The sequence below is a fragment of the Lynx rufus genome, unplaced genomic scaffold (assembly GCF_022079265.1).
Source record: "Lynx rufus isolate CCGP_SWC_20201006 ecotype Redwood Valley unplaced genomic scaffold, mLynRuf1.p SCAF_2, whole genome shotgun sequence".
In the NCBI taxonomy this organism is placed as follows: Eukaryota; Metazoa; Chordata; class Mammalia; order Carnivora; family Felidae; genus Lynx; species Lynx rufus.
The window spans coordinates 193,642,489-193,670,261 of record NW_025814834.1 but is presented as its reverse complement, the minus strand read 5'-3'; the positions used below and the strand labels follow the sequence as shown (position 1 = coordinate 193,670,261).

At 44.0% G+C, this 27,773-nt stretch overlaps 1 protein-coding gene across 2 annotated transcripts; it reads right to left on the bottom strand.

Moving 5' to 3' along the window:
- Nucleotides 1-285: 285 nt before the first annotated feature.
- Nucleotides 286-27,416, bottom strand: MEAF6 (MYST/Esa1 associated factor 6). 2 transcript variants are annotated; one of them, XR_006962796.1, is made up of 8 exons: nt 27,310-27,416; nt 25,985-26,100; nt 23,281-23,368; nt 23,086-23,131; nt 7,572-7,764; nt 3,108-3,165; nt 2,451-2,484; nt 286-1,866 (listed from the first exon to the last, which is right to left on the bottom strand). XR_006962796.1 is itself a non-coding variant. In XM_047084156.1 (7 exons), the coding sequence occupies exons 1-7, from the start codon at nt 27,397-27,399 to the stop codon at nt 1,858-1,860; spliced, it is 576 nt and encodes a 191-aa protein (XP_046940112.1). In that variant the 5' UTR covers nt 27,400-27,416; the 3' UTR covers nt 286-1,857. The 2 variants fall into 2 exon arrangements, 1 of the variants encoding a protein (XP_046940112.1); XM_047084156.1 differs by lacking the exon at nt 3,108-3,165.
- Between the last annotated feature and the right edge of the window lie 357 nt (nt 27,417-27,773).

Here is a 27,773-nt window from a genome sequence, read left to right as displayed (position 1 = left end):
CTCCAGCAAATGTCAGAGAGTCAGAAATATTTTCAGGTTTGTTCTGTGCTTTTCCTTGGGATCATGGAAACTGTAGGAACCCCCACTCCTCTCTTCCAGGAAAGGGAGAAACTGACAAAGAAGGACAGAGAGAGCTTCCGGTTCCCATCGTTTTCAGTTTTACAGTTGTTTCTTTCTTTTTTTAAGGAACAATCTAAATATAAGAAACTATTTTCTTAAAAATGCAGACACCGGAGTCCTCTTACCAAAGACATAGCCAAAGACATCTAATTAGCCACAGAGTCAAAAAAAAAAAAAAAAAAAGTTTATTTGAGAACAAGACTGAAAGCGTTTGCACATCCGACAAGGTAGACTCATTCTGATAACAGATGCCATCCGTATTCAGCTCTACCAATATTATCACAATGGAACATATTTTTTCTAACAAAGATATGGGCATAAATCAAGGACTATGACTAAACAGCATCAAAGGAAAGGTGGGGCCCCAAATCTTATCCCACAGAATGATTCGCAACATAGGATTTCAATCAAACACTCCTAATGCAGTGGTTCGCAACCTGGCTTCTTATCAGAATCCCAGGAACTCTTTGGAAGGAAATCCCCAAAACTAGACTGCACCCCAGTTAGAGTCTCTGGTGGGGGGAGGGCCCAGGCATCGGTAGGTCTTTAAGCTCTCCAGGTGATTCCAGTGAGCAGCCGAGGTAGAGCACCACTCAAGAGGCAGGTGACAGTTCAACAAATCAGCAAGATCCTCAGCCCGGCCGGCCCGGTGAGGAAGGGGGTCTGCCGGGCATCGCTGGCTCTCGCGGATCCTATCTTTCACTCTGCTCAAGAACTCCATACGTTACTGGCTTTGGGTGCAACTGAGAGCCTTTCCATATGCCTTAATGATTTTTAGAGCAACGTTTAATCAGGCAGATACCAGCAAAGAGAGAAAAATGGAGAATGAAAGAAATTTCCATCAGGCATGATATGAATAAATAAAATAAGTGAAAAAACAATCTCAGGTTTAAAAGTAAAGCATGAGAAGTCAACACCTGTGAAATTTTATTTATATAAAAGAATAAAAATATTTTAAAAGGATTGATTTAAACTTAGGTCTTTCAGCTTTTCCTGTTCCTTGAACATGAAACTGCTTCCAACGCAGAAAGATTTAAGATAGGTAATTATTAAATAAACACTCTTTACCTTTCCCCTGCAAAAAAAAAAAAAAAAAAAAACACAGAGCCGCGTTTCCCATCTTATTTACGGTAAACCAGGTCATTCTCTGTTAAAAATAGTGGCAACTGCGCGAAGCGGACGATCAGATATGCCAGCAGGAAGGTATGAGCTGTACAACGGCATTACAAAAAGTCCCAAAAGAAAAGAAGATGGTAAAAACAATAGAAAAATAATAAAACACAAACAAAATAGGAAAATGCCAGATATTTACAGCCTCCCTCTGAAATGTGACCTATGTTCTACTTTCGGCATAAAACAAAACCGGAGAACATGTCTCAATGGGTATCACAGACGAAGAAGCTGGTGCCAGCCAGTTTGGGGGGGGTGGTGGAGGGGGGGAGACACTCATTCCAAGAAGGGAAAAACGCACAGTTAGCAACTTGCTGGAATTGTAACCACGTCTTGGTCTTCTTGCTGTTCTGTTACCAAAAATGACACAAAGTAAATGATCCAATGTGGTCTTACAGAAATGACTTGTCACCACGGTTCAGAACAAACTATTCAGAGTCACAGGCACTGGGTCTGGGAAAGCAGAGGTGGGTGGCCGCACGCTCAGGTGAGGGATATTTATCTTTGTGAGGTCGGAGGAGGGAAGCAGGGCTCTATAGCCTGGAAGCTTCTGCACTAATGAGTCTTCTAATAGTCCTAAAGAGAGAAAAACAAAGTCCCAACTTACTCTCAGTAGAACATCAGTTTGAACCTAGGGGGAAAAAAAAAAAAAACCTCACCCATAAAGAACGCTGCTAGGGGGTTGCTCTGTAGCCAAATATTCTACTTCAAATGTAACAGACAACACTTCACATCTGAAAATGGCCTGTCTTCCAAGTCCAGAGAGGGACCGAAACATCAATGCTGCCCTTATCAGGCCCCCTGAGCTCACCAATCAGAGAAAGAAAGAAAAAAAAAAAAATCCTAGTAGTAATTCATTCTTTAATCAAAGGGACTTTTTCTTCAGGAAAAATGTGTGACCCCTTTCTCTACCCAAAATACAAAAGAAAGTAACACCTACAAGTTGAAGTGTACCCAAATGGACACCCCGGCCTTCAAAATGAGAGCTGCAACCCGAGAGAGACAAGAGAGAGAGACAAGAGAGACAAGAGACAGAGAGAGAGAGAGAGAGAGAGAGAGAGAGAGCTCATGCGGGAGCACCCGGGCTCTGAGGACAAACACATGGTTCTAATCATCTACAAAATCACCAGTCTCTCTGAAATGGTCTGGCTGATACTTACAGCTCGTGGTTTTTTGTTTAACTTCAGATCAATCCTGTGATAGAAAAGATAAAAGATATTTGCATTTTAATTTACAGAAAAAGGGGCCAGGAATCAGCTACTGCATAGGGCACAAGCTATAACAAAGACTATTTGGTTAAGTAAAATCCACATTCTTCATTAGACTATGTCACATTTAGTTGTTTACCCAGATATTATTGAGCAAGTATTTAAAAACATAAGCAGATACTCTTGCCGCAAGGCAGACTTAGATGACAAAAAGAAATATACAGCAGTTACGAAAGCCGTATCATTTTAAAACTATTCAGAACTAGGCGTTAAAGAGATTGGATTAAGAGGGCATGCTCTACGTTAATGTGTTAGCTCTGTAACTCTATCACTGATAATCACTGAGACACATAATGATTAAGAACAGGAAAGAGACTAGGAGTTTGTATTTCTGGACAGGAAACACAAAAGAAATTAAACAAATTTCAATTTTTAAGTCTTTCCAAAGCAAAATAACAAGATCTTAAACTATTAATCTCCTTACGAAGCAAAGCCAGAAAATCAATTTAAATGTGAATTAAAAGTAAAGGTTATCTACTTTTAAAGAAATTAAAATGCATAAGAGTGAAGTTTACTTAATTTTGCTTAAGTTATTAAATAAAATGTTACCTCCATCACGTTTTTCTGTTTTTAAAAAAAACTTCCCAGCCTAACCTAATATACATACCTACAATTGAACAGATAAACTATGGGTTAGAAAGGTCTCAAAAAGGCATATCGGTCTCTACACACTAAACAACACAGCACAAATACTAATTCAAATCAAACTTACTCAAAGTCATAATCAAACATGCCAGACGGGCTGAGGGGCAGCATTTGAAAGGAAGAAAGCAATAGAAATTAATATACTAATTGAATAAATTAGTCGATTAGCCACCCTAGCAAGATTTGTAGAAACAAAATCAGCTTTCAGAATCTTAAGCGATAAAGTTTCAAACATCAAAGCACCCAAGATTTTGTGGTTGGGAGAGTCCCTTCCCTCCTGGATTTTGTATCAGAGCAGACTATGAAAGGAAAAGTTATTTCATTAGGAAACGAGGTAACTGCAGGCCCTCTATTAGCTGCCAGACTCAGAGTTAGAACTTGTAAAATATTTAATTGTCATGAAGAATATAAATAGGGCATTAGAAGAAATAGAGAAAGAAGGGTTTAGTCATACAATGAAAAAGGTGCTTCGAAGACAGTACTAACAATTCAGCACAATATACTTTGACCAACATAAGAGATAAAAACATCATACATTTTTAAAAAGAAAGCATTTTGCAACTTTGAACTCAAGTTCTATGTTGGAGGCATGTCTGGGGAACACGGTCCTCTTTCTACAGCATTCATCCTAGAGGCCCAGGGTCAAACGAATCACCTCAGTGCTAGGCCTGCTCCAGAAACTGCAGAGGCAAGTCACTTTGCCCCTGAACTGGCGATGACAGCTAACTGTTCCTGTCAGGGCCAGGACTTCGAACACCCAAACCGACGGCCCCCCCCTACTAAAACAAAGGAGAGCCGATCTCCCCAAGCCCCCAAGCCTCGGGGATCTGCAAGGGAACGGTGAAGGGGAGGAGGCTGTGTAGGCCATCGCTGCTAACAGACCACGGTCCGGGCAGACCTCCAAGGCAAACATGAACCCTGAGCGTGACACCGGCTCCTTGGCTGTTGTAACACCTTTTACACCGTAGGTAGGTGCTGGAACAATATGCAAAATGCTGTATTTTCCTCCTAGCCCATGTTTGCAAGAGTGAAGCTGGAAGAAAACATAACTTCAGTATCCCTTATGCAACCGTGTCACTTACGGCATCTGGGAAAGGGTACACGGTGTACCAACCAGGAACTATCAACAACCTAACTCTCGGCCTAACTTAATTTTGTTCGCAAATTAAAGTAGACTGTACCCACCTAATGAAAACTTCGCAAGCTATCTGGAAGAATTCTAGGGTTTTGTATATTAGTAAAGACCTGTAAGAACAGCTGTAAGTTATTATTGCAACTTTCTTCCTTACAGCCGCTGGGACTTATTGTTCAGATACCCTGTAAAATATAAGAATTCAGAACAGGGTGATCATCTGTGAATGCTAAACATTATTTGATAAATGTTCATATTCCTAAGGAGGACAAATCCAAAAGTTATTCCTTTTTGCTCAAGTTCCATATTTATTTCCACTTTGCTTTACTCAGCAATAAATAGGGCCTGGCACACAGTGGGTACTCAGGCATTTGCTGAAATAATTTACAACTGACTTCATCTAAATAGGTGGGGGGGGGTGGCACATTGTGGGGGAGATACAAGTACCGTTCGGGGTGCAAACGTTCAAATGTGTACAAACAAAAAGCACTCCAGCCCCAGCCCCGTGCCCACTAGGAGAGACATCAGTCAGGGGGCAAGGGGGCAAGGGGTCTGGACACTTCCTGACCAAAGATGGCAGAAATCTGAGAACTTTAACTGGCCACTGAGATGCCACTGCAGTGCACTGAACCTGTTTACACAGAAAGAAGGCAAATCAGCTCCACTCTGCTCCCTTGGGGCAGGTAAGCGCCTACAGCCAAAGGGAGGAGGCCGGCCAGATACCACACCAGGCGGGTGACAAAAGGCTCCAGCTTTCCAGACAGAAAATGTCATTTGTGAAAGCAATAACTAACATCGAAGATCTTTATAAATCCTAGTATTTATAAAAATGGCAGGAAGAAATGCCGTTTCTATGGAAATCTACTAGTACTAGAAGCCTGCAGGAGGAAAGTTAAGTTCATGCTTAATTCCCTTTTATCGGTCAGCTGATCATGGCATTAAAAAAAGGGAAGGATTGGGGCACCAGTCGGTTAAGCATCCGACTTCGGCTCAGGTCATGATCTCACGGTTCGTGAGTTCAAGTCCCGCGTTAGGCTCTGGGCTGTTGGCTCGGAGCCTGGAGCCTGCTTCGGATTCTGTGTCTCCCTCTCTCTCTGCCCCTCCCCTGCTCATGCTCTGTCTCTCTCTGTCTCAAAAATAAATAAAACATTAAAAAAAATTTTTTTTCAAAGGGAAGGATTACCTATAATAAACAGTAGCTATCTACTGTACCACAAATGGAAGAAACATCCAGAAACTTTCAAGGAATGTTCCCCCTACTCAGGACACTGTGAAATAGGAAAAGAGTAATTACTTTAAAATGACACTGGAGTAAATTTAATAAAAGCAACACAGAGCATGACAATTATCTCGACAATTTAAAAAAATATTTTGAGCATGGTTCGGGGGGTGAGGGGCGGCCCGGGTGGCTCAGTTGGTTGAACGCCTGACTCTTGATTTCTGCTCAGGTCATGATCCCAGGGACATGGGATCACACCCCGCATCAGGCTCTGCACTGAGTGTGGAGCCTGCTTAAGATTCTCACTCTCTCTCCCCCTGCCCCTTGTTCCACCCCTCCCCCACTCACGTGCTCTCTTAAAAAAAAGAAAAAAAAGATCATGGTTCCCTGCTACTGTTTGTGATCAGTTAGCATTAGTCCTACCACAGTGATTATATAGCCTATAACCTACACACAAAAAAAGATAAGCAATTTTTGCTATTTGTTACTGCAGTTACGAGATTGACATAGTGATTTTTGGTTTGCAGGAAAGTGCTGAGCAGCAGTCTTGAGTCACCATTTGGAGGAAATACTATTTCTGCAGTCTAAAAACCACCACCACCATTGACAAGAAAAATTTTTAAAAGAATTAAAGAATCTATTGATGCCTAGGAGGCTTAAACCAGTTTAAGTTCATTCTACATTATCCCCATGTGCCATAACCACGAAGCTAACAACGTGAATGCCTTGGGTGCGTGTGAAGGAACATCCTACACGTCTGTGGAACAAGCCAGCCCAGAAGCACACTGGAGCACAGGGAGCTCCGCCCTCCTTGCCCTTCCCCTTTCCTCTCAATGTGCAGCCTCCTGGGGCGCCTGGGTGGCTCAGCCAGTTAAGCGGTCCACTTCCCTTCAGGTCATGATCCCATGAGTTCCAGCCCTGAGTCGGGCTCTGTGCTGACAGCTCACAGCCTGGAGCTGCTTCAGATTCTGTGTCTTCCTCTCTCTCTGCTCTTCCCCTACTCGTACTCTGTCTCTGTCTCTCAAAAATAAATAAAAACATTAAATATATACACACACACACACACACACACATATATATATGTATGTGTGTGTGTGTATATATATATATACATATATATATACGTACATATATGTATATACATACATATATACATACATACGTATATATACATACATATATATATATGTGTGTATATATGTATATATATATATATATATATACATATATACACATACACACACATCTATCTATCTATCTATCTATCTATCTATCTATCTATCTATGTATACATCCACACACACACATATATGCAGGCTCCCAAGAGGAGCAGGACAAAAGCCAGCCTGTGGATACCTAAACCAAAAGACAACCCCCACCCCACATACACAGTGGACATACATTATCTAGAAAGGCACTCTCATATCTTACAGACTTTATACTACTCCTCTCTGATATCTGAAATCAGCATATTAGAGAGATATGTAACAAATCACAAGCAATCAAAAAACTTGTATTTAAAGAGAAAAAAGGCATGTCAGATCAGCTCTCTCCATCCACAAGCGAATAACTGTAGGCAGGGACCAGGATTAAGAGCAGAAGACTTTCTCCACTTTTCCAGCTTCCCGACATGTACTCGTGGCATTTTCCAAAGACTATTACACACATTCCATTTCTACTTCCCCTTTTGCCCTTCTAAAAGGATTCCAAATTCACCGCATTAAACAAAGTTTTCATAGAATGCCATTCTTCTACACTAGAACAGTGGGAAGGATGTCTTCCTTCATGGTTACTCTAAATGCCCACCAATTCCTCCACTGGAGAAAACTTCTATTTCATTTGGATCAAAGCAATCTCTCCCCATCTGCAACACAAAGAGGGCACCAATCCCAAAGAATTCTCACTCTGGTACAGACCCTTAACAGCAATGGTCACGGAGGCCGGAGGGGTTGGGGGGGGTGGGGAGGGGGGGCAGGGGGGCAGGGGCGGGCGGGGAGGGGAGGCCCCTGCCACTGACCTGTGCCGGTTTTTATTCTTTCGTTTTTTATGGCTGCTGTGATGACTCCCTGAGGAAGTAGAAGAAGCAGCCTTCTGAGGCTTCACTCCCTGCACAGATCCATCCAGATCCTCAGGGTCCTCCTGGCTGGGCTCATTTTCCTGATTGTGGAAGTCTGGAGAAGTATCACTTTCCGTCCCGCTTCCCGGCTCCCCTGGAGGGAATAAACACAGGTCCCAGAAGCAAGGTCAGCATTCCTCAGGCAGTCTGTCCGGCAGCCAGGAGACACGTCTCGAAGCACTAATACACAGAAAAAGAGACTATTTCCTATCCTCAAGGACCAGGCATTTTACCTGACAGGAAAATACTTGCAGACAGAGAAGGTATGTACCCTCAAGGCATCAGAGTTACCAGTGTTCCTGAACTAGAAGTCCTCTGAGACACCGTAACCAAAAGCAGCCTTTCTAAGCACTGCTGGGAGATGGGACCATACAACCAGGAGTTATTTAAACACAGAATCCACGAATGGGATTAATAATTATACAAGAAGCCTGGGTTCCTTCCCCAAACTGTACAGAAATCCTGTCTATCAAGAAAGGGGGCATGGGATGCCTGGGCGGCTCAGCCGGTTAGGCCTCCGACTCTTGGTTTCAGCTCAGGTCATGATCTCATCAGGTTCTGGTATCAGGCTCCGCGCTGACAGTGCGGAGCCTGCTGAGGATTCTTTCGCCCTCCCTCCCTCTCCCTCCCCAGCTACGTCTCTCTCTCAAAATAAATAACTTTATAAATAAATAAATAAAGTGGTAATATTCTTCAGCTGACACATATTCCCAATTTTAAAACATCCTTTATATATTAAATAAAAAATTAAAAAACATTCTGCATAAACAAATGCTCTTTAAAACATTTATTTATTTATTTATTTATTTATTTATTTATTTATTTAGAGAGACCGCGCACACACACATGCGACAGAGAGAGAGGGAGAGAGAAATCCCAAGCAGGCTCCATGCTGTCAGCACAGAGCCCAATATAGGGCTCGAACTGACAAACTGTGAGATCAAGACCTGAGTCAAAATCAAGAGTCAGACATCTACCCAACTGAGCCACCCAGGTGCCCCATAAATAAATACTTTTAAGAATAATTGTATATACTCTGGCAAATGTATACCTAGGTTTTTCCTGAAAGGAATTTCTTGACCTTAATAGATGAGGACGGAAGAATACTTTCACTTTACTCAACTATTGAAGGACCCTAAGTATGTACACGTTTTCTTGTTTTAAATTTTTTATTATTTTTTTTAATGTTTATTTATTTTTGAGAGAGAGAGACACACAGACAGAGCGCAAGTGGGAAGGGGCATAGAGAGAGGGAGACACAGAATCCAAAGCAGACTCCAGGCTCTGAGCTGTCAGCACAGAGCCCGATGTGGGGCTCGAACCCACAAACCGTGAGATCATGACCTGAGCTGAAGTCAGACGCTCAACCGAGCCACTCAGGCGCCCCTAAATTTTTAAAAATTTTTTGTACACTATCCATTTGTAAAAACTGTCAAGAGGAGTCTTGCGGATAGCAGAGCCAGACCCCAGTTTTCTTCTTTTTATACCTTTGTATTATAAACTGTTGGGAAGGATTTCAAATTGAGTAGGCCATGGGTATAAGAAGAAAAGAAAGGGATGGTCCCAAAAGAGCGGAAGGGAGAAATGGAACCAGATCTCAGAAATCATGAAACCCTACTTCTGAACACTTCATGAGAGCAACAGAAGAGGGAGCCCTACAACCAGGAAGCCAGAGAAAGCGTGCTGGTGAACTGTGCTTCTAAGGTTCAGGGAAACCCATTTCATGTAAAAATTAGCAAACAAACTTCAAACTGCAGGAACCACGACTGTGGGGGCACTGGCATAAGAAGAGACCTACAGATCAAAAGAATTCAAAGTCCAGTTACAAACATTTTTACATTTACAGTCCAATGATTTTCATGGGCGACAAGACAATTCAATGAAGAAAGCGTCGTCTTTCTGATAAAATAATGCTGGGACAAGTGGATGTCCATGAAGGAAAGAATGAAGTTGGAGCCCTGTCTCACACCAAACACGAAAATTAACTCAAAATGTATCACAGGCCTAAATGTAAGTAAGGGCTAAAAACTAAAACTCTCAGAACTCATTTGATTAGGCAAATAAATGGTTTCTCAGATAGGACCGCAAAAGGAAGCATAACAAGGAAAAAAAATGTAAATTGAACTATACTGTTTTATTATATACAACTCTTGAGCTGCAAGCAATATTTGAAGAAAGTAAAAAACAAAACCAATTCACAGAACGGGAGAAATATTTGCGATTCATATATGTGATAAGACCTTTTTTTTTGTTTGTTTCTACTTCTGTTTACAAACCCTTATGCCGAGGGCTGACTTTCAGTAGATTGCAGCAAGGGAGGTGCTCTGCCGGGAACGAAACCCCAACCCACAAATGGGCTGTCTACAAATGGCTTAGCTCTAGGCTCTCCATGAACATATATCATGTGACGGGCGAGGGAGCAGCCCCTTTCTGGCTGCACCCTGTTTCCCAGGACAAGAGGCTCTCCGCACTGGATTTGGAGGCATTCAGTCACTGTCCCGCAGTTGGTAGCTTCGCCCCGTTGGCTCTTCAGCCAAGCACATATACCAAATCTGATGAGGCCTCATATCCAGAATATATATAAGAACTCTTAGAACCCACTAATGAAAAGAGAAAAAGCCAAATTAAAAAATCGGCAAAGGATCTGCACACATTTGTCAGAAGAAGATACACAGTGGTCAATAACACGTGGAAAGATGCTCAACGTCATGAGCCATTAGGAAAGTGTAAATGAAAACCACAGAGATACTAGGAAGATAAACAATAACGAGTGTTGGTGAGGATGTGGAGAAACTGGAACCCTCATACACTGCTGATGGGAAGAGAAAATGGTGCAGCCACATTGGAAAGTTTGGCAGTCCCACAAGTCCCGTGTGAACGAAAACAGGCTCACACAAAACTTGTCATGGATATTCATGGCAGTGTTACTCAACAGTAGCCAAGTGACCATTAACTGATGAACGCATAAATAAAATGTGGTACAGCCACACAATGCAATATTATTCAGCATTAAAAGAAACATAATACTAATACACGTTCTGTTGTGGGTTTGCTTGTTTGTTTTCCTTGGTGTGGTTATAGTGTTAAGAGCCTATCGTTTACAGAGAACTACCATATCATCCAGCAATCCTACCTCTGGGCACTTAACCAAAAGAACTGAAATCAGGACTTTGAAGAGACACCTGCACTCCCAAGTCGACTGCAGCATTCATTCACATTACCCAAGGTGTAGAAACAACCTTCAGGTCCATCAACAGATGAACGGATAAAGAAAATGTGGTATATACCTATAGCGGAATATATTATTTGGCCTTAAGACAAAGAAGGAAACCCTGACATATGCTGCAAGGCTGATGAATTAGGAGGACGTCGTGCTAACTGAAGTAAACCAGTCCCAGGAGGGCAAACACCGCATGATTCGATTCTGGTGAGGGGTCTAAAATAGACTCACAGAAGCAGAGAGCAGGATGCTGGCAGCCTCCAGGGGGAAGGAGAAATGGCAAGCGGAAAGTTTCAGCCAGACAACACGAAGAATCTCTAAGAGATCTGCCGTACAACACTGTACCAGTAGTTAACAATACTGTATCGGGCACTTAAAAATCTGTGTGGCTCAGCTGGTAGAGCACGTGACTCTTACTCTCAGGTCTGGAGTTCAAGTCCCAAGTTAGGCGTTGAGCCTACTTAAAAAAAAAAAAAAAAATCTGTGGAACCCATTTTTAGTGTTCTTACAACAATTAAAAAAAAACTCTATGAAACATGTATACAAGAAAAATAGTATGATGTTTAGGATTTTCAATATAACACAGGGGGTGGAAGTGAGAGTACGGGGGGTGTGAACACGGCGCTGCCTGTGTTCTGATGATTTGGGGGCCATGTGCTAGATACACAGGGGTTTGTCATTTTACGGTCTTTATCGGTCTAGATTCAAAAATTCACTTTGATAAAGAGTTGAAAAGTACTCACTTTTAAGACATCCAGATGGCCAACTGACACATGAAAAGATGCTCAACATCACTCATCATCAGGGAAATACAAACCAAAACCACAATGAGATACCACCTCACACCTGTCAGAATGGCTAACGTTAACAACTCGGGCAACAACAGATGTGGGCAAGGATGCGGAGAAAGAGGACCTCTTTTGCATTGTTGGTGGGAATGCAAGCTGGTGCAGCCACTCTGGAAACAGTATGGAGGTTTCTCAAAAAATTAAAAATAGAACTATCCTATGACGCAGCAATTGCACTACTAGGCATTTATCCACGGGATACAGGTGTGCTGTTTCAAAGGGACACATGTACCCCCATGTTTCCAGCAGCACTATCAACAATAGCCAAAGGATGGAAAGAGCCCAAATATCCACCAACGGATGAATGGATAAAGAAGATATGGTATATGTATATATATATATATATATATATATACATACACACACACACACACACACACACACACACACACACACACGATGGAGTATTACTCGGCAATCAAAAAGAATGAAATCTTGTCATTTGCAACTATGTGGATGGAACTAGAGGGTATTATGCTAAGTGAGATTAGTCAGAGAAAGACAAATATCATGACTTCACTCATGAGGACTTTAAGACACAGAACAGATGAACAGAAGGGAAGGGAAGCAAAAATAATATAAAAACAGGGAGGGGGCAAAACAGAAGAGACTCTTAAATATGGAGAACAAACAGAGGTTACTGGAGGGGTTGTGGGAGGGGGGATGGGCTAAATGAGTAAGAGGCATTAAGGAATCTACTCCTGAAATCATTGTTACACTATATGCTAACTAACTTGGATGTAAATTAAAAAAAATAAAATAAAATAAAGTACTCATTTTCCACGTAGTTTTACCCAATAGTATCTACAACAGGCCTTCCCAAGCTATGCCTTTAGGAATGCAAATGGTGACACTCTTTTTGGAAAGTCTAGGGTGTTTTCCAAAACCAAAATCCCATTCCCCGATTCTCCAGACACCAACAACTGGATTCCATTCTGACACTAACTACCAGAGTTAGGGCAGACCCACAGCTTAAGGGCTCAATCCCATAAGAGTGCCCCACTTCAAACACCAGTCCCAACTCCCAGGCCTCCCATACTTCTGACCAACTGGCTATAAATCAGGGGTACCCTAAACCCCTTCCCTCAGCTTCCATAATTTGCTACAATAGCCACACAAACTCAGGAACGTGATTTACTTACTGTTAACGTTGTCTATTATACGGGGTACAGCTCCGGAGCAGCGAAATGGAAGAGACGCACGGGGCAAGGTACCCACGCCTTCTCTGGGCCTACCACCCTGCCATTCACCAAGAAAAGCTCCACCGTTTAGGGGTTTAATGGAGATTTTATTACGCAGTCGTGATTAATTAAGTCATTGGCCACTGGTGATTCACTCAGTCTCTAGCCCCTCTCCTTTCCCCTCTCTCAGAGGTTTGGGGGTAGAACTTAAAGTTCTAAGCCCCCATCCTGGAGCTCTCTAGGGGCCCCCAGCCATCAGTCATCTTCATTGCCATACAGAAATTTCTCTTGGGGGCACCTGGGTGGCTCCGTCGGTTAAGTGTCCAACTTCAACTCAGGTCACGATCTCACAGTTTTGTGAGTTCAAGCCCCACATCAGGCTCTCCACTAACAGTGCAGAGCCCACTTCAGAACCTCTGTTTCTCTCCCTTACCCTCCCCTGCTCTGTCTCTGTCTCTCTGTCTCTCTGTCTCTCTCTCAAAAATAAATAAATAAACATTAAAAAACATTTCTTTTGCATGCTAGTCATTTTTTTCAAAATTTATTTATTTCAGAGAGAGAGAGAGAGAGAGAGAGAGAGAGAGAATGCATGCACACATGTGCAAGTGGGAGAGGAACAGAAGGGGAAGGAGACAGAGAATCCCCAGCTGACTCTGCTGTCAGCACAGAGCCCAACTCGGGGCTCAATCCCATGAACTGAGAGATCACGACCTGAGCCAAAATTAAAAGTCGGATGTTCAACGTATTGAGCCACCCAGGCACCCCACCTGCTAGTCATTCTTATCGCTCTGGAGATTCCAAGGCTTTTAGGAGCTGTGTGCCAGAACAGGGGACAAACACCAAATATATATTTCCCATCACACCACAGAAAGTAACTGTGCTATATCATGAAAATCACCCTTTGACACAGTAGTGCCACTTTTGGGGCACTAGCCTGTAGAAATAAAGTCCATTACAAAAAAGCAAGCAGACAAGGAAGTTTACTGCAACCTTGTTTAGCGGGGGAAAATGGAGACAATATGAATTCTCACCCACAGAGGAGGTACCTGGTATTTTTCAGCTTTTAAAAAGAATGTGAGGGTTGCCTGGGTGGCTCAGTCAATTAAGTATCGGACTCTTGGTTTCAGCTCAGGTCATGATCTCATGGTTCGTGAGTTCGAGCCCCGCGTTGGGCTCTGTGCTGACAGTCTAGATTCTCTGTCTTCAGATTCTCTGTCTCCCTCTCTCTCTGCCCCTCCCCTGCTCATGCTCTCTCTCTCCTTCAAAATAAATAAACATTAAAGTAATAATAATAATAATAATAATAATAAATAAAAAGAATGGTGAGATTATAACAATAGCTAACACAGTCCCTACTAGAAGCCAGGCACTGTTCTATACACTTAAAAAATTGTTTTTAAATCTTTATTTATTTATTTTTGAGAGAGACAGCAAGCAGGGGGTGGGGAGGGGCAGAGAAAAGAGAGAGAGAATCCCAAGCAGGCTCCACAAGAGTCAGCACAGAGTCCGACATGGGGCTCAATCTCACAGACTGTGAGATCATGACCTGAGCCGACATCGAGAATTGGGACGCTTAACCAAGCCACCCAGGCACTCCCTCCACACTTCAAATATATCACATCTACAACCTTCACAGAAACCTCTACAACCAAGATGACCATTTGACAGAGACGGGAATTGAGGCTAGAGGTTAAGAAACCTGCCCAAGGTCACACAGCTCGTAAGGTGAAGATTCGGAATTCACACTCAAAGACAGTTTGGCTCCAAAGCCCACGCTCTTCATCACGACTCTACCGTTTCGCTCTATGCACACTCAACCTGCAGAAGTGCATGTGCTAAGGGAAAAAGCAGGTAATATGCACTGGGAGAGCCAATTTTTTCTTTTAAAAAAAAAAATCCTCTTTATGTACATAGTTAAAATTCCAAGTTAAAAAAAAAAATCCCCAACCCTGTGAGTCTGCATCTGTGTGTGTGTGTGTGTGTGTGTGTGTGTGTGTCCCAAATGTGTTAGGAATAGTGTTAAGCTGTTAACGTTGATTACCTCAGAAAGTTGGGGGTGAAGTAGAGCATGAGGTAATTAACCTGTTTCATATTCACCTCTAAACAGTTTGACTTAGTACAATCTGAATATATTACTTTTCTAATTAAAAAAAAAAAAATCTAATGAAATCTACAAAGATGAGTTTAAAATGGAGAAAGATGATTAGGACAGCCTTCTTCTCCCAGAGCCAGTCCTATTTTTATTTAGGTAAAAAATGTCATCTCTGCCTGGGTGGCGCAGTCGGTTAAGCGTCCGACTTCAGCCAGGTCACGATCTCGCGGTCCGTGAGTTCGAGCCCCGCGTCAGGCTCTGGGCTGATGGCTCAGAGCCTGGAGCCTGTTTCCGATTCTGTGTCTCCCTCTCTCTCTGCCCCTCCCCCGTTCATGCTCTGTCTCTCTCTGTCCCAAAAATAAATAAACGTTGAAAAAAAAAAAAAAATGCCATCTCTCAAATTGCAAATGGCAAAGGCGCTGGCCAGGGCAGGAATGGGTTGCTGGGCCATGAGGTCATAAAAGCTTTGGCTCACGGCTGGATGACAGAAGGAGCACAGGACTAACTGAGTAGGGGCTGGGCACAGGGAGAGAAAGATTATCTCAAAAAGCGGGAGACAAGAAAGAATGGCAAGTTAGAGCAAATTTGGCCAATGTTGCAATTCTATTAAAAGACATTAATAGGGGCGCCTGGGTGGCTCAGTCAGTTAAGCGTCGGACTCTTATTTATGGCTGAGGTCATGATCTCATGGTTCGTAGGTTCGAGCCCCACACTGGGCTTTGCACTGTGAGTGCAGAGTCTGCTTGGGAGTCTCTCTCTCTCTCCTCTCTGTCTCTGCCTCTCCCCTGAACTCACTCTTTCACTCTCAAAATAAATAATAAAATAAACTTAAAAAAAAAAAAAAGAAGTGAAGCTCTGTCTAAAAAAAGAGAGATTAACGGGCAAAACAACTGTTTACTCATTTTGGACCAGTTGCTATGGGAGTACTGGGTAAATGGATCAGTTGGTCATATTCTATAAGTACCTGTGTGGAAACACATACAAAAGAGTGAAAATCAAATCAAAGCCCCATGAATGGAGAATCCACCTGTGTTACCTCTCTGAAGAGGTAACATCCCAAGGAGTAACAGATGTCCCGAAGGACTGATCTGGATATTAAGTACCATGGGAGCCAGAGAAGAAAGAGCGGATTGTTCAGGGAAAGCTTCACTGAGGGGGTGGAATTTAAACTGGGCCTTGGAAAATGAGAAGCCAAAATAGGTACAAAAAATAGCACAAGCAAAAGTGCAGAGGTGAGGAAACATAAGGTACATTTTGGACAAATGAATCAAGTATCTCTTGAGCAGACCCTTGAGAAATGAGAGGAGAAATGGAAAGACAGGTTAAGAGCCGTGACTGGGGGGCGCCTGGGTGGCTCAGTCGGTTAAGTACCCAACTCTCGGTTCTGGCTCAGGTTACGTATGATCTCATGGTTCATGAGTTCAAGCCCCACACTGGGCTCTGCACTGACAGCACAGAGCCTGCTTGGGGTTCTGTCTCTGCCTCTCTCTCTCTCACACAAAATAAGTAAATAAACCTAAAAAAAGAAAAAAAAAAGAGCCATGAGTGTCAGATTTAGGGATCTGATCTAGGGAGACAGTATGAGGTGATGGTTAAGATAGTGACTTGTTGCTGAATCTTTCAGACCCTGTTCCTCCATCTATAACATAGGACGCTTCTCTATACTGAGTATCTCTTATGGACAAGGCATTGGACTAGACACTGGAGTTCCAGCAATGTTCCCTACTTTCAAGGAGTCTATAATCTGTACTTATCCCCAAGAAGTAGCTTTAAAGAATAAATGAGATAATGCAAGGGTTTGCATAGTGTCTGGAACACAATAAGTGTTCCAATCTCAATATCCTTGAGATCCATAAATAGGCAAGTCAAATTCTAACACAGTAGACAATTTGCCATAAAATAGTTGTTACCAGGACATAAGGAGAAGTCATCGAGCCATTTCTAAACAGAGAAGTGACACTGAACAGTGAATGTTTACTGAGTTCTCTGTATAAACCCATGTTTTAGGATTATCAGGCTACAAATGGTTTATAATAGGGACTGTAGCCAGGGAGACTAGACTGAACACCGCTAAAACACAAAGTGCAACCACAGAGTAAGAATCATGGTCTTTTTTGGGCTCCCGGAAGCAGGGGAGGAGTGAGGCCAAAAGGGCTGGGTTAGAGCACCCCGAAGTACAGCAGCAGTCAGGCAACCCTGTGGTGCTGTCACCAAGAAAAGACACCTGTTTGCTTCTCCCCGACACAGAAGAAGGCAACTCGTTTTTAGAGTAAAGAATGCCAGATTTGGGGGTGCCTGGGTGGCTCAGTCGATTGAGCATCTAGATGACTCTTGATTTCAGCTCAGGTCATGAGCCCAGGGTTGTGGGATCGAGGCCCACCTGAGGCTCTGTGCTAAGCGTGGAGCCCTGCTTGAGATTCTCTCTCTCTCTCTCTCTCTCTCTCTCTCTCTCTCTGCCCCTGCTCACTCTCTCTCAAAAAAAAAAAAAAAAAAAAGAAAAGAAAAAAAAACAAATGCCAGATTTTGATTAAGTGTAATAAGCCTACGAATGAGACACTTTACTTATTAAAACAACAACAACACCACCTACTGAATAGTGCTAGGCACAAACTTCTTTTCAGCACAAAAACTTTAAAGGAGGCAAGAAAGATACCCAAAATAATGCTTCATGCGGCCCTTTACTTATCCACTGGAATGATGAGAACACTCAGGGGAGATGTGGTTTGATGAAAGCTTCAGAAGAGTCTGATAAAACAGTATCAACTATGCTGATCCTTTAAAGGAAACTGGATAAAATCTGCCTGCTTGTCTTTTACTTTATTCTTTTTACAAAAACACACAACGCCTCGCTAATTTGCCTAAAATTCCCCTTGGGAACCATGCTAATCCACTCTATCATCCTAGTTTGGGTAGGTAGGCCAAAGGAAGTAGAAAGTAATGCATTTTTTTATTATTTTTTTTTAATGTTTCTTTTTTTATTTTTTTTTGAGAGAGAGTGCAAGCGGGGTAGGGGCAGAGAAAGCAGAAGACACAGAACCTGAAGCAGGCTCCAGGCTCTGAGCTGTCAGCACAGAGCCTGACACGGGATTAGAACTCACAAACCACAAGATCATGACCTGAACCAAAGTCGGATGCTTAAACAACTGAGCCACCCAGGTGCCCCACAGGAATGCATTTTTTTTTAAACGTTTATTTATTTTGAGAGAGAGAGAGAGAGAGAGAGAGAGAGAGAAAACACAAGAGGGGTAGGGGCAGAAAGAGAAATTCCCAAGCAGGCTCCTTGATGCCAGCACAGAGCCCAGTGTGGGGATTGATCTCACAAACTGTGAGATCGTGACCTAAGCAGAAATCATGAGTCAGATGCTTAACCAACCGAGTCACCCAGGAAGCCCAAAAGTAATGCATTTTAAAAGAAAATTTTCAGAATGGTGTGGAAACAAAATGCCAAAAGTACAAAACTCCAAAATCCTTGAGATCTAAGAATGTGCAATTCAAAATCTAAGACAGAAAAAATGTTCAGTTCATCACCATCAAAAAACAAGAACACAGGAGTCATTCCACAAGATCTGTTATACAGAAATCTGGAGACACTGGAGAGCTTCTATGCAAAGGAAGAAGTGCAAAAGGCAAAGGAGACCATTCCCCTCGTGGAATGAAAGCTTGGTTTGAATCACCTGGCTCTTTCAGGGACCTTCAACTTGGTTTAAAGTGATCCAGCCACCCATCAGAAGAAAACACAAAATCTTTGGAAGATAACAACTTCATCCTCACTCTCAAATTTTTTTTTTCAACGTTTATTTATTTTTGGGACAGAGAGAGACAGAGCATGAACGGGGGAGGGGCAGAGAGAGAGGGAGACACAGAATCGGAAACAGGCTCCAGGCTCTGAGCCATCAGCCCAGAGCCTGACGCGGGGCTCGAACTCACGGACCTTGAGATCGTGACCTGGCTGAAGTCTGACGCTTAACCGACTGCGCCACCCAGGCGCCCCCTCACTCTCAAATTACTCAACAAATAGTTTAAGTTACAGTGAGCGGTACACCGTCAAAGATAAGCACACAGGGAAATTAGACTTTGGAAGCAAACTACAACAGAAACAGGTCTTTAAAGACTTCACAGGTTGGGGAGGCTGCGTGACTCAGCTGGTTAAAAGTCCGACTTTGGCTCAGGTCATGATCTCACGGACCGTGAGTTCGAGCCCTGCATTGGGCTCTGTGCTGACAGCCGAGAGCCGGGAGCCTGCTTCAGATTCTGTGTCTCCCTCTCTCTCTGCCCCTCCCCTGCTTGCACTGTCTCTGTCTCTCTCTCTCAAAAATAAATAAACATTAAAATAAAATTTTAAAAAAGACTTCACAGATTGAAATTGTTATTATTGTTTTATTTTTGAGAGAGAATATGCATGTGCTCAAGTGGGGCAGGGGCGGAAGGGGGAGAGACAGAGAATCTTATGCATGCTCTACACTCAGTGCAAAGCCCAATGTGGGGCTCGATCCCACGACCCTGGGATCATGACCTGAGCCAAAATCAAGAGTCAAACAAACGTTCAACGGACTGAGCCACCCAGGCGCCCCCACAGAATTACACATTAAACACAGAATGTACAGAATTAAAAACAGAATCTTGTACAACAAGTAGGCTTACTTACTCTGCTTAAAGAAACAAAAGACAAGTTTAAAAATAATTGCAGGGAAAACTACTGAAAAATTACATAGCAGATTTTAGAAATAATTAAGTGGAATTTTGGAAATTAAAAATGTAATAAAAAATTTAAAAATCAAGGAAAGGTTGGGGCGCCTGAGTGGCTCAGTCAGTTAAGCATCCGACTTCGGCTCAGGTCATGATCTCACGGATCATGGGTTCGAGCCCCGCGTCGGGCTCTGGGCTGACAGCTCGGAGCCTGGAGCCCACTTCAGATTCTGTGTCTCCCTCTGTCTGCCCCTTGCTGCTTGCACTCTGTTGCATTGTTTCAAAAATAAATAAACATTAAAAAAAAAAAAAAATCAAGGAAAGGTTTAACAGCAAGTCAGACTCAAGTGAAAGGAGAATTAGTAAACTGGCAGGCGGCCCAGAGACAAAGACAGAAGACACGGAGGAGCTAATAAAAGACCATGTAGGATAAAATGAGAAAGTTTAACATACAGTTAAGTAGAGTGGGAGAGGAGAGGGGAGACAGCATGCAGCAAATGCATCATCTGAAGAATACTGGGAATTTTCCAGAACTGATGAAAAATACCAAGCTACAGCTACAAGAAGTTCAACGAAACCCAAGCCAGATAATTAAAAAATTCATACTTAGACACATTGTAGTTGACTGTAGAAAATCAAGATGGAAATAGACTCTTAAGAAATAGCAGGAGTAGGGGTGCTCAGTGGCTCAGTCAGTTAGGTGTCCAACTTTGGCTCAGGTCATGATCTCGTGGTTCATGAGTTCGAGCCCCGCGTCAGGCTCTGTGCTGACAGCTCGGAGCCTGGAGCCTGCTTTGGATTCTGTGTCTCCCTCTCTCCCCGCCCCTCCCCCACTTGAGCTCTGTCTCTCGGTCTCTCTCTCTCTCTCTCTTAAAAAAAATAAACATGAAAAAAAATTTTTTTTTAAAGAAATAGCAGGGGGGCGCCTGGGTGGCCCAGTCAGTTGAGCGTCCAACTGCAGCTCAGGTCACGATGAAGCATTCTTGAGATCTCGCATTCTGTGGGCCCGCATTCTGTCAGGCCCTGTGCCGACAGCTCGGAGCCTGGAGCCTGCTTCAGATTCTGTGTCCCCCTCTCTCTCTGCCCCTCCCCCACTCTCACTTTGTCTCACTCTGTCTCTCAAAAATAAATAAATGTGAAAAAGATTAAAAAAAAAAAATAAATAAATAAATAAATAGCAGGAGGAAACGGTAATGACAGGTGGTGAGACGGAACACAGCAGAATTACTTTAAAGGGGCTCTGACCATTTGAATTGATGAACTCCAGTATTTATGTAATTCCCTATTCCAAAAAGAAGCCAAAGCCGCTTACCAAGATTCATATAATAAAATCCATACAATAAATTTAAAATGAGACAAGTAAAACACAGAAGGACAGAAGACGTCCGTAAGCTGGATGCAGTAGTAAAGATTCATTCCCAGAATACATGGTCTAGGTTTGGATATGCTTTCTAGAGGAGAACCACACATTTGGCTTTAAACATTTTAGCACCTGGGGTGCCTGGGTGGCTCAGTCGGTTAAGCATCTGACTTCGGCTCAAGTTATGATCTCACAGTTTGTGGGTTCGAGCCCAGCATCGGGCTCTGTGCTGACAGCTCATAGCCTGGAGCCTGCTTCCGATTCTGTGTCTCCCTCTCTCTCTCTCTCTCTCTCTCTGCCCCTCCCCCTGCTTACACTCTGTCTCCCTCTCTGAAAAATAAATAAACGTTAAAAAAAAATAAAAAAATAAAACATTTTAGTGCCTACACAAATCAAGTCCATCATCAGATTTTCAGTAAAAACCAACTAGTTGTTCGGGGAAAACAACTAGTCCTAAAAGACATAATAATTAGTAACGGTAATACACATCTGCAACATCCTATTACAATAAATGCAGTGGCACATTTAACGGGACCAAAATGTAATTCATCAAATGCAGCTATAGAGGGAAGACCAAGGAAGACCAACAGGATCTATCCCAGGGGCGTGGCCCAGTTCCAGGGGGAAGATCTCAGGGGAATGGATGGCCTGCACCTGTTTCCGAAAATCTTTAATACGTAAGTGCTGGTCTCAGCCAAGCTTCCGCAAGCAGTGGCATTGAGCGTCATTCCTTCACGAGTACCTAGGTGTGTACTTGTGTGGCTAGTGAAGTACAGGGCCAGATGCTGAACTACGCACTAAGCCAGGAGGAGGATTGTAGGCTCTTGTGAAAACTGAGCAGTCAGTAATCATTCCATCTCCGCTCACAGCGGTGGGGTCCAGGCTGTTCCTTAACCAGTCTTGTGACTTCAGAGAGCAGATAACACTAGCTCTATGTCCTAGAAGTGGCATTAACTGAAAAGAAATAGGATTTAACGTATTTGAGCCATAGCAAGAGAAAAATCAAAAGGACTTGCTATAATTGTTGAGGCTGGCAGAAAGGAGTCAAAGATACCTACAGAGTTTTGAATGAGGGGGAATGGAAGTACTATAACGGAAAAAAACTGGGCAGACAAGTTTTGAAGGTAATAGAACGGTTCCACCTTAGATAAAATGTCTGAGCCTGAAAATCTGAGTGGAAATGACTCGCAGACATTTTCTAGCATTTTCTACATATTTAGAAATCTGGACCCAGAGGTAATAATCAAAGTCACAGTGTAGTTCTAATTCCCAAACTACCAAAATCCCTTCTCCTCCAAATCACTGGCCCAGTACAGACACAAGAACCAGATCCTACAAGATACATCATCTGAAATAAGCACACAGCCACAGTACAAAAAGCAGGTTATGCTTTGGAGTGATTCAGTGCACAGGAAGAGTGTTCAATACAGCTACACCGAGTCTGACTCGGAAAGATGAATGTATAGATCTATATCCTATCACTTGACATCAGGAGAGAATTAGACTTGTATGGCTTACATTTGGAGAATGATACAATTTCTTCACAAAGTAAATACTATCATCTACTCTCTGTTTTATATTTAAGAACACTCAGGTACATTCTGTTCCCACGACCAGATTTTCCTAAGAATTATTAAATTGCAAACATGGAGATTTATCAGATATATCCAAAATTTTCCATGAGAAAAGGTTTTCTTTCGAAGTTAAAAAAAAAAAAAAAATTCCCCTAACACTTAGCAGTGGGGAAGACCTGTCTTTGTGTCTTTGAGCAGGGGAAGTCACCCTCTGCATGACAGAAGAGGCAGGAGGGACAGGATAGTTTCTTCCTCAAAAAACAAACAAGCCAACAAATAAACAAAAGGACACGATTAACGAGACTCAAGAGGGTGCTTATCTTCTAGAAAGGAGAGGCAAAAGTATGAGAGATGTAGTCTTGAGACCTACAGTTGGATACCAGTTAAATACAAGGGCTCCTGTAGCTTAAAAATAAAGTAGTAAAACAGTAAAAAAATAAATAAATAAACTTACTCTTTTCAATGAGCTGATCCTGAACTCCCGCCAACGCACTCACTGCCTAAAAGACAAGAAACCACCCGTTACTAGAAAAATTATCAGAGCCCTCAGGAGAGCACTCGGACAGCAGGGAAAGGGAAAACTCACAGGAATTTAACCGAGGTTTCCCTCAACAATGGGCCACAGAAAGAGTCCCCCCACCTCACTTACAGCTGCTGAAGTCACTGAGGATTTACTGAAGAGCCGCTCAGCTTCCTTAAACTTCCGGTTCCTTCGATCGTTTTTGCTATTGGAGTTTCTAAAACACACACAAGAGGCTTCGTAAGCAGCAAGCGGGGGACGGCCCTGGATGTAAGGTGTAAGAACTCTCTCTCTCTCATTGTCTCTCTTAGACAGAAGAGAGACAGCCTCTGGACGGAACGCCTCCACACCAGGTGGATGGACCAAAACGTCCGTTATCCTGAATGCCCGAAGGGACAGCAATGGCTTCCAACGCGGGACAGGCTCCAGTGGTTCACGACCATTTTCATTTTAATATGTATTTACTTTAATACTTACTCAAAACAACCTGCACAGACGAGTGATATGAAATGTTTCTGTCAGATAAGCTTAATTTTTAAAAACTGAAGAACAGACCAGGGTTCCTTAAAGAAAGGGCTGGTACCAGTTCTGGGATAAGGAAAAGGTGAGTCTGAGACACCACATTGGGACAGAAAAGAACCAAAATGCTCAAGGACTGATAGGGCCATGTCGAAAGGACAAAGGCATCAGCATGAGGAGGTTCCCGCTGGCCACATTTGGGACAAACTAAGCATCAAAGAGGATAATGGTGGGTGTGTTTGCTTTGTGAAAAGTCACTAAGCTGTGTATGTATGATGTGTGCAATCCTCTGTATATATTTCAATAAGTTTATATTTAAAAAAAAAGCCTCTACAATGCAAAAGTGACAGTACTATTTCCAATACGCTGATTTTTTTGTTGTTGTTTTAATCCATGGGTCTGTAGTGATACTAAAGAGAGAGGTCTGGAGATACAGAATGAAAGGGAGAGAAGATAAGAAGGGAAGATTCATCTTTCCAAATGCCAGTAAGCCATGTACACAAAGAATAAAATTAGAATCAGCAGTCTGTTAAGTGATTCAAGTAAAAATCAACAAAAGATACTAACATTGCTGAATAAAAATGTGGAGGATCGCAATATATTCACACCGTGTACAAGTACAATCTCCAAACTACTTACGAATTACAGAGAGAAAAATGAATTAAAAAAAATTTTTTTAATGTTTATTTATTGTTGAGAGACAGAGACAGAATGTGAGGGGTTAGGGGCAGAGAGAGAGGGAGACACAGAATCCGAAGCAGGCTCCAGGCTCCGAGCTGTCAGCACAGAGCCCGACGCGGGGCTCGAACCCACAAGCTGTGAGATCATGACCTGAGCCGAAGTCGGACGCTCAACCGAGTGAGCCACGCAGGCGCCCCAAGAAAAAACAAATTTTTAACAACAGAGAAATCAGATGCTCAAACTTAACAGTACCAATAATGGGGCAATCTGACATCATGTGCCTCCCAATATAACAGAGGTAAATGACACACGAGGCACACAAATCATTTTCGCCAGAAACGTCTAACGGCTCCCTCATGAGGTCACGAAAAGAAAAATCTGGAACTGGGACAGTCTGCAAGACAGTGTCATCAACAACAACTTCACCACTAACAAGGGTGGGAGACTGTCCTATTATCAAGAGACTAAAGAGACATAACAGCCAAATACAATACTCGAAAACTGCCTGGATCAAAACAAGGGCAGCCAAGCATGCTGGGAACAATTAGGAGAATGTGAATAAAGGCTGTAGGGGATGATACTATTAATGTAATGCTAATTTTCTATGTGTGGTTAACTGTGGTTAGGTAAGAAAAATATTCTTAGGAGGTAATTGCTGACATAATTAGGGGTACAGTGTCATGATATCCGCTTGAATGGCTAACAACAACAAAAAGTATGGGGGAAAGGGAAGATGGAACTATAAAGGGGTAGCAGGAGGGAGAGCTTCCCAGCGATGAAATACTTCTGTATCTCGACTGCAGTGGTGGTTACAGGAATCTACACACAGTGATGGAATTACACATACACGTTGTACCAATGTGCATTTCCTGGTTTTGCTATTGTGCTGTAGTTACATAAAACCCAACCATTGGGGAAAAGTGGGTGAAGAGTACACGGACCTCTCTAATATTTCTGCAACTTCCCATGTGCCTGTAATTATATCAAGACTTTTAAAACTTTTAAGTATAAAGATATAGGTTTGTGTATGTTTACACGCATCAGAAAAAAAAGAGAGAGGCAAAGATGGCAACATGTTAACAAGTGATGAATGAACGTGAGGGATATCAAGTGTGCACAGTTCTATTTCAATTTGAAATATTTCAAATCGGGGTGCCCGGGTGGCTCAGTCAGTTAAGCATCCAACTTCGGCTCAGGTCACGATCTCATGGTTTGTGAGTTCAAGCCCCGTGTCGGGCTCTGTGCTAACAGCTCAGGGCCTGGAGCCTGCCTCGGATTCTGTGTCTCCCTCTCTCTCTGCCCCTCCCCCATTCATGCTCTGTCTCTCTCTGTCTCAAAAATAAATTTAAAAAAAAGGTTAAAAAAAAAAAAAACATTAAAAAAAATGAAATATTTCAAATCTGAAAATTTTCAAAAAGCTTAGCAGGTTTTCCCTATTTCCCAGACGTAGGATTTGTCTACAATTACTCAGTGAGGAAGTGACCGAGCCAAAGTCTAAGTTCAACCCCAGACTGCCTTCCACACCAGCACTTTGCTACCGCCTCCCTGCAAAGTTGCTACCAAGAACACATATAGCCCCAAACCCAAATATTACTAGAGCACCATACAAACACCACAGGCTTCTGACACTCACTTTTGGTTGGTCAGGTACCGATCCCAGCCACGAATAATATTGCCATACATCTGAGTGTCTTCCAGGTAGCTTCCTTCAAAAGCATAGATCTGTCTTTCCAAGTTTGCCAGTGTTTCCTGGGAGAGGAAAAACAAGGAAACGGATAATGCCTTTTAAATGCAAACATTAACTCTGACAGAATCAAATTCTCTGACACTAGCCTTAGACACTCAAGCTCCATTACGCTAAGCCCTGGTGGAAAGACATGACATGGGGAGAGGAAAGCTGTTTTAGATTAAGACAATCTAGACCTGTCTTGTTGGAACCCTTGGAGAACAGAAGGGAAGGGATACAGCCTGTCTCCAGGAAAATGCACAAAATTTTGCAGATTCTTCAGAGGGTTCATGGAAACCGAGTTGTCAAGAACCCCCGCTCAGGCAGAACGCGGGCAGTCTCCACCCCCACGCGCAAAGGTATTGCTACTGAAGAGAGGAAAGGGTGAGCAGCCTTCCAGCGCCAACTCGCTCCCCTCCCCGCGGGCTCAGAAAGAAGGCCGGCCCTGGGCTGTCAGTTGCCATGGAAACCTGGAAGGGCAGCTTCAGGTGAGATGGCCCTCCCCGGTGCCCAAGCCAAAACACGGGGGAGGGGGTGGCCACCAAGGGTGGATAGGACCCAGGGTGCATATCACAGTTCTCAATTCCCTGGGCTGAATCCCTTCCCCTCGCCTGTCAGCTTCTGGATGTTCCCCCAAAACATCACAGCCATGCCCATCAAAAACCCCATCCAACGGATCTCCTAATCCTCAAAAGGACATGCGCCCCTCCATCCTCCAAAGGCCAGACTGGATGACCGTGTCCCCCTCCCACACTCGCCTCTACGCCACCCCCTCCAAGCCACTGGCAAGCCCGAACCGGTCTCCTACGGCCCCCCCGACACGCCCGACCCCACCCCTCAAAGAACACGGACCTGCCGCCCTCACCCACCCCGCAAAGGCCAAGGACACAACCGCTCCCAACCCCAAAGCTCACAGACACCTTTCTCAAGCTCCCACACTAAAGCCCCCCATGCTCAGGTGCCTTCCCGCCTCCACGTCCCCGCCTGTCCCGGCCCCCTCCCCCTCTCTGCTCCTTGCCCCGCCCCCCGGCCCCAGCTCCCGACTCTCGAGCCGCGCAGCAGAGAAGCCGAGGCACCGGCGGGCCGCAGGACGCGCAGCCGGCCTCAGGCCGCCGGGCTCCCGGGCGCCGCGCTGCGCCCGGGGAGTAACGGCCTGGAGCGATCGGGCGGGGCCCTGGAGGCGGCGGCAGGCGCGGGGCCCCCACCGGGCGCCCCCGCTGTCGCTCTCTCACCGCCAGCTCCTGCTTCCGCTTCACGAGCTCCGCCAGCTCCCGCCGGGTGTCCGGGATCTGCGGCGGCGCCGCCTTGTTGTGCATCGCCATGTTGGGCTGAGGCGGGCGGCGGCGCCAGGCGGGGGGCGGTCCCTGCGCGCCGCCGCCCGCCAGGGGGCGCCCGCGCCGCACTGCGCCTGCGCGCGCGGTTTCCGGAGCCGCGCGGCGCGCCGCGTCGGGGGCCTCGGGTTCGCGCGCGCCCCGCCTGGGCGAGACGGCGGTGGGCCTTGCTCTGGGTCCTAGCCGCTCTTGACCCCCTCGGTGGCCGGCGGGGCGTCACAGACACCACAAATTCACTTTGTCCAAAACCAGACTCCTGGCGAGTCACCTCAGTGAATGACTTTCACTGTCCGCCGAACTGCCCAAGTGGGAAACGTGAATACCATCGTCGCTGTCCTCTCCCATGCAAAACCCCGAGTCCTGAG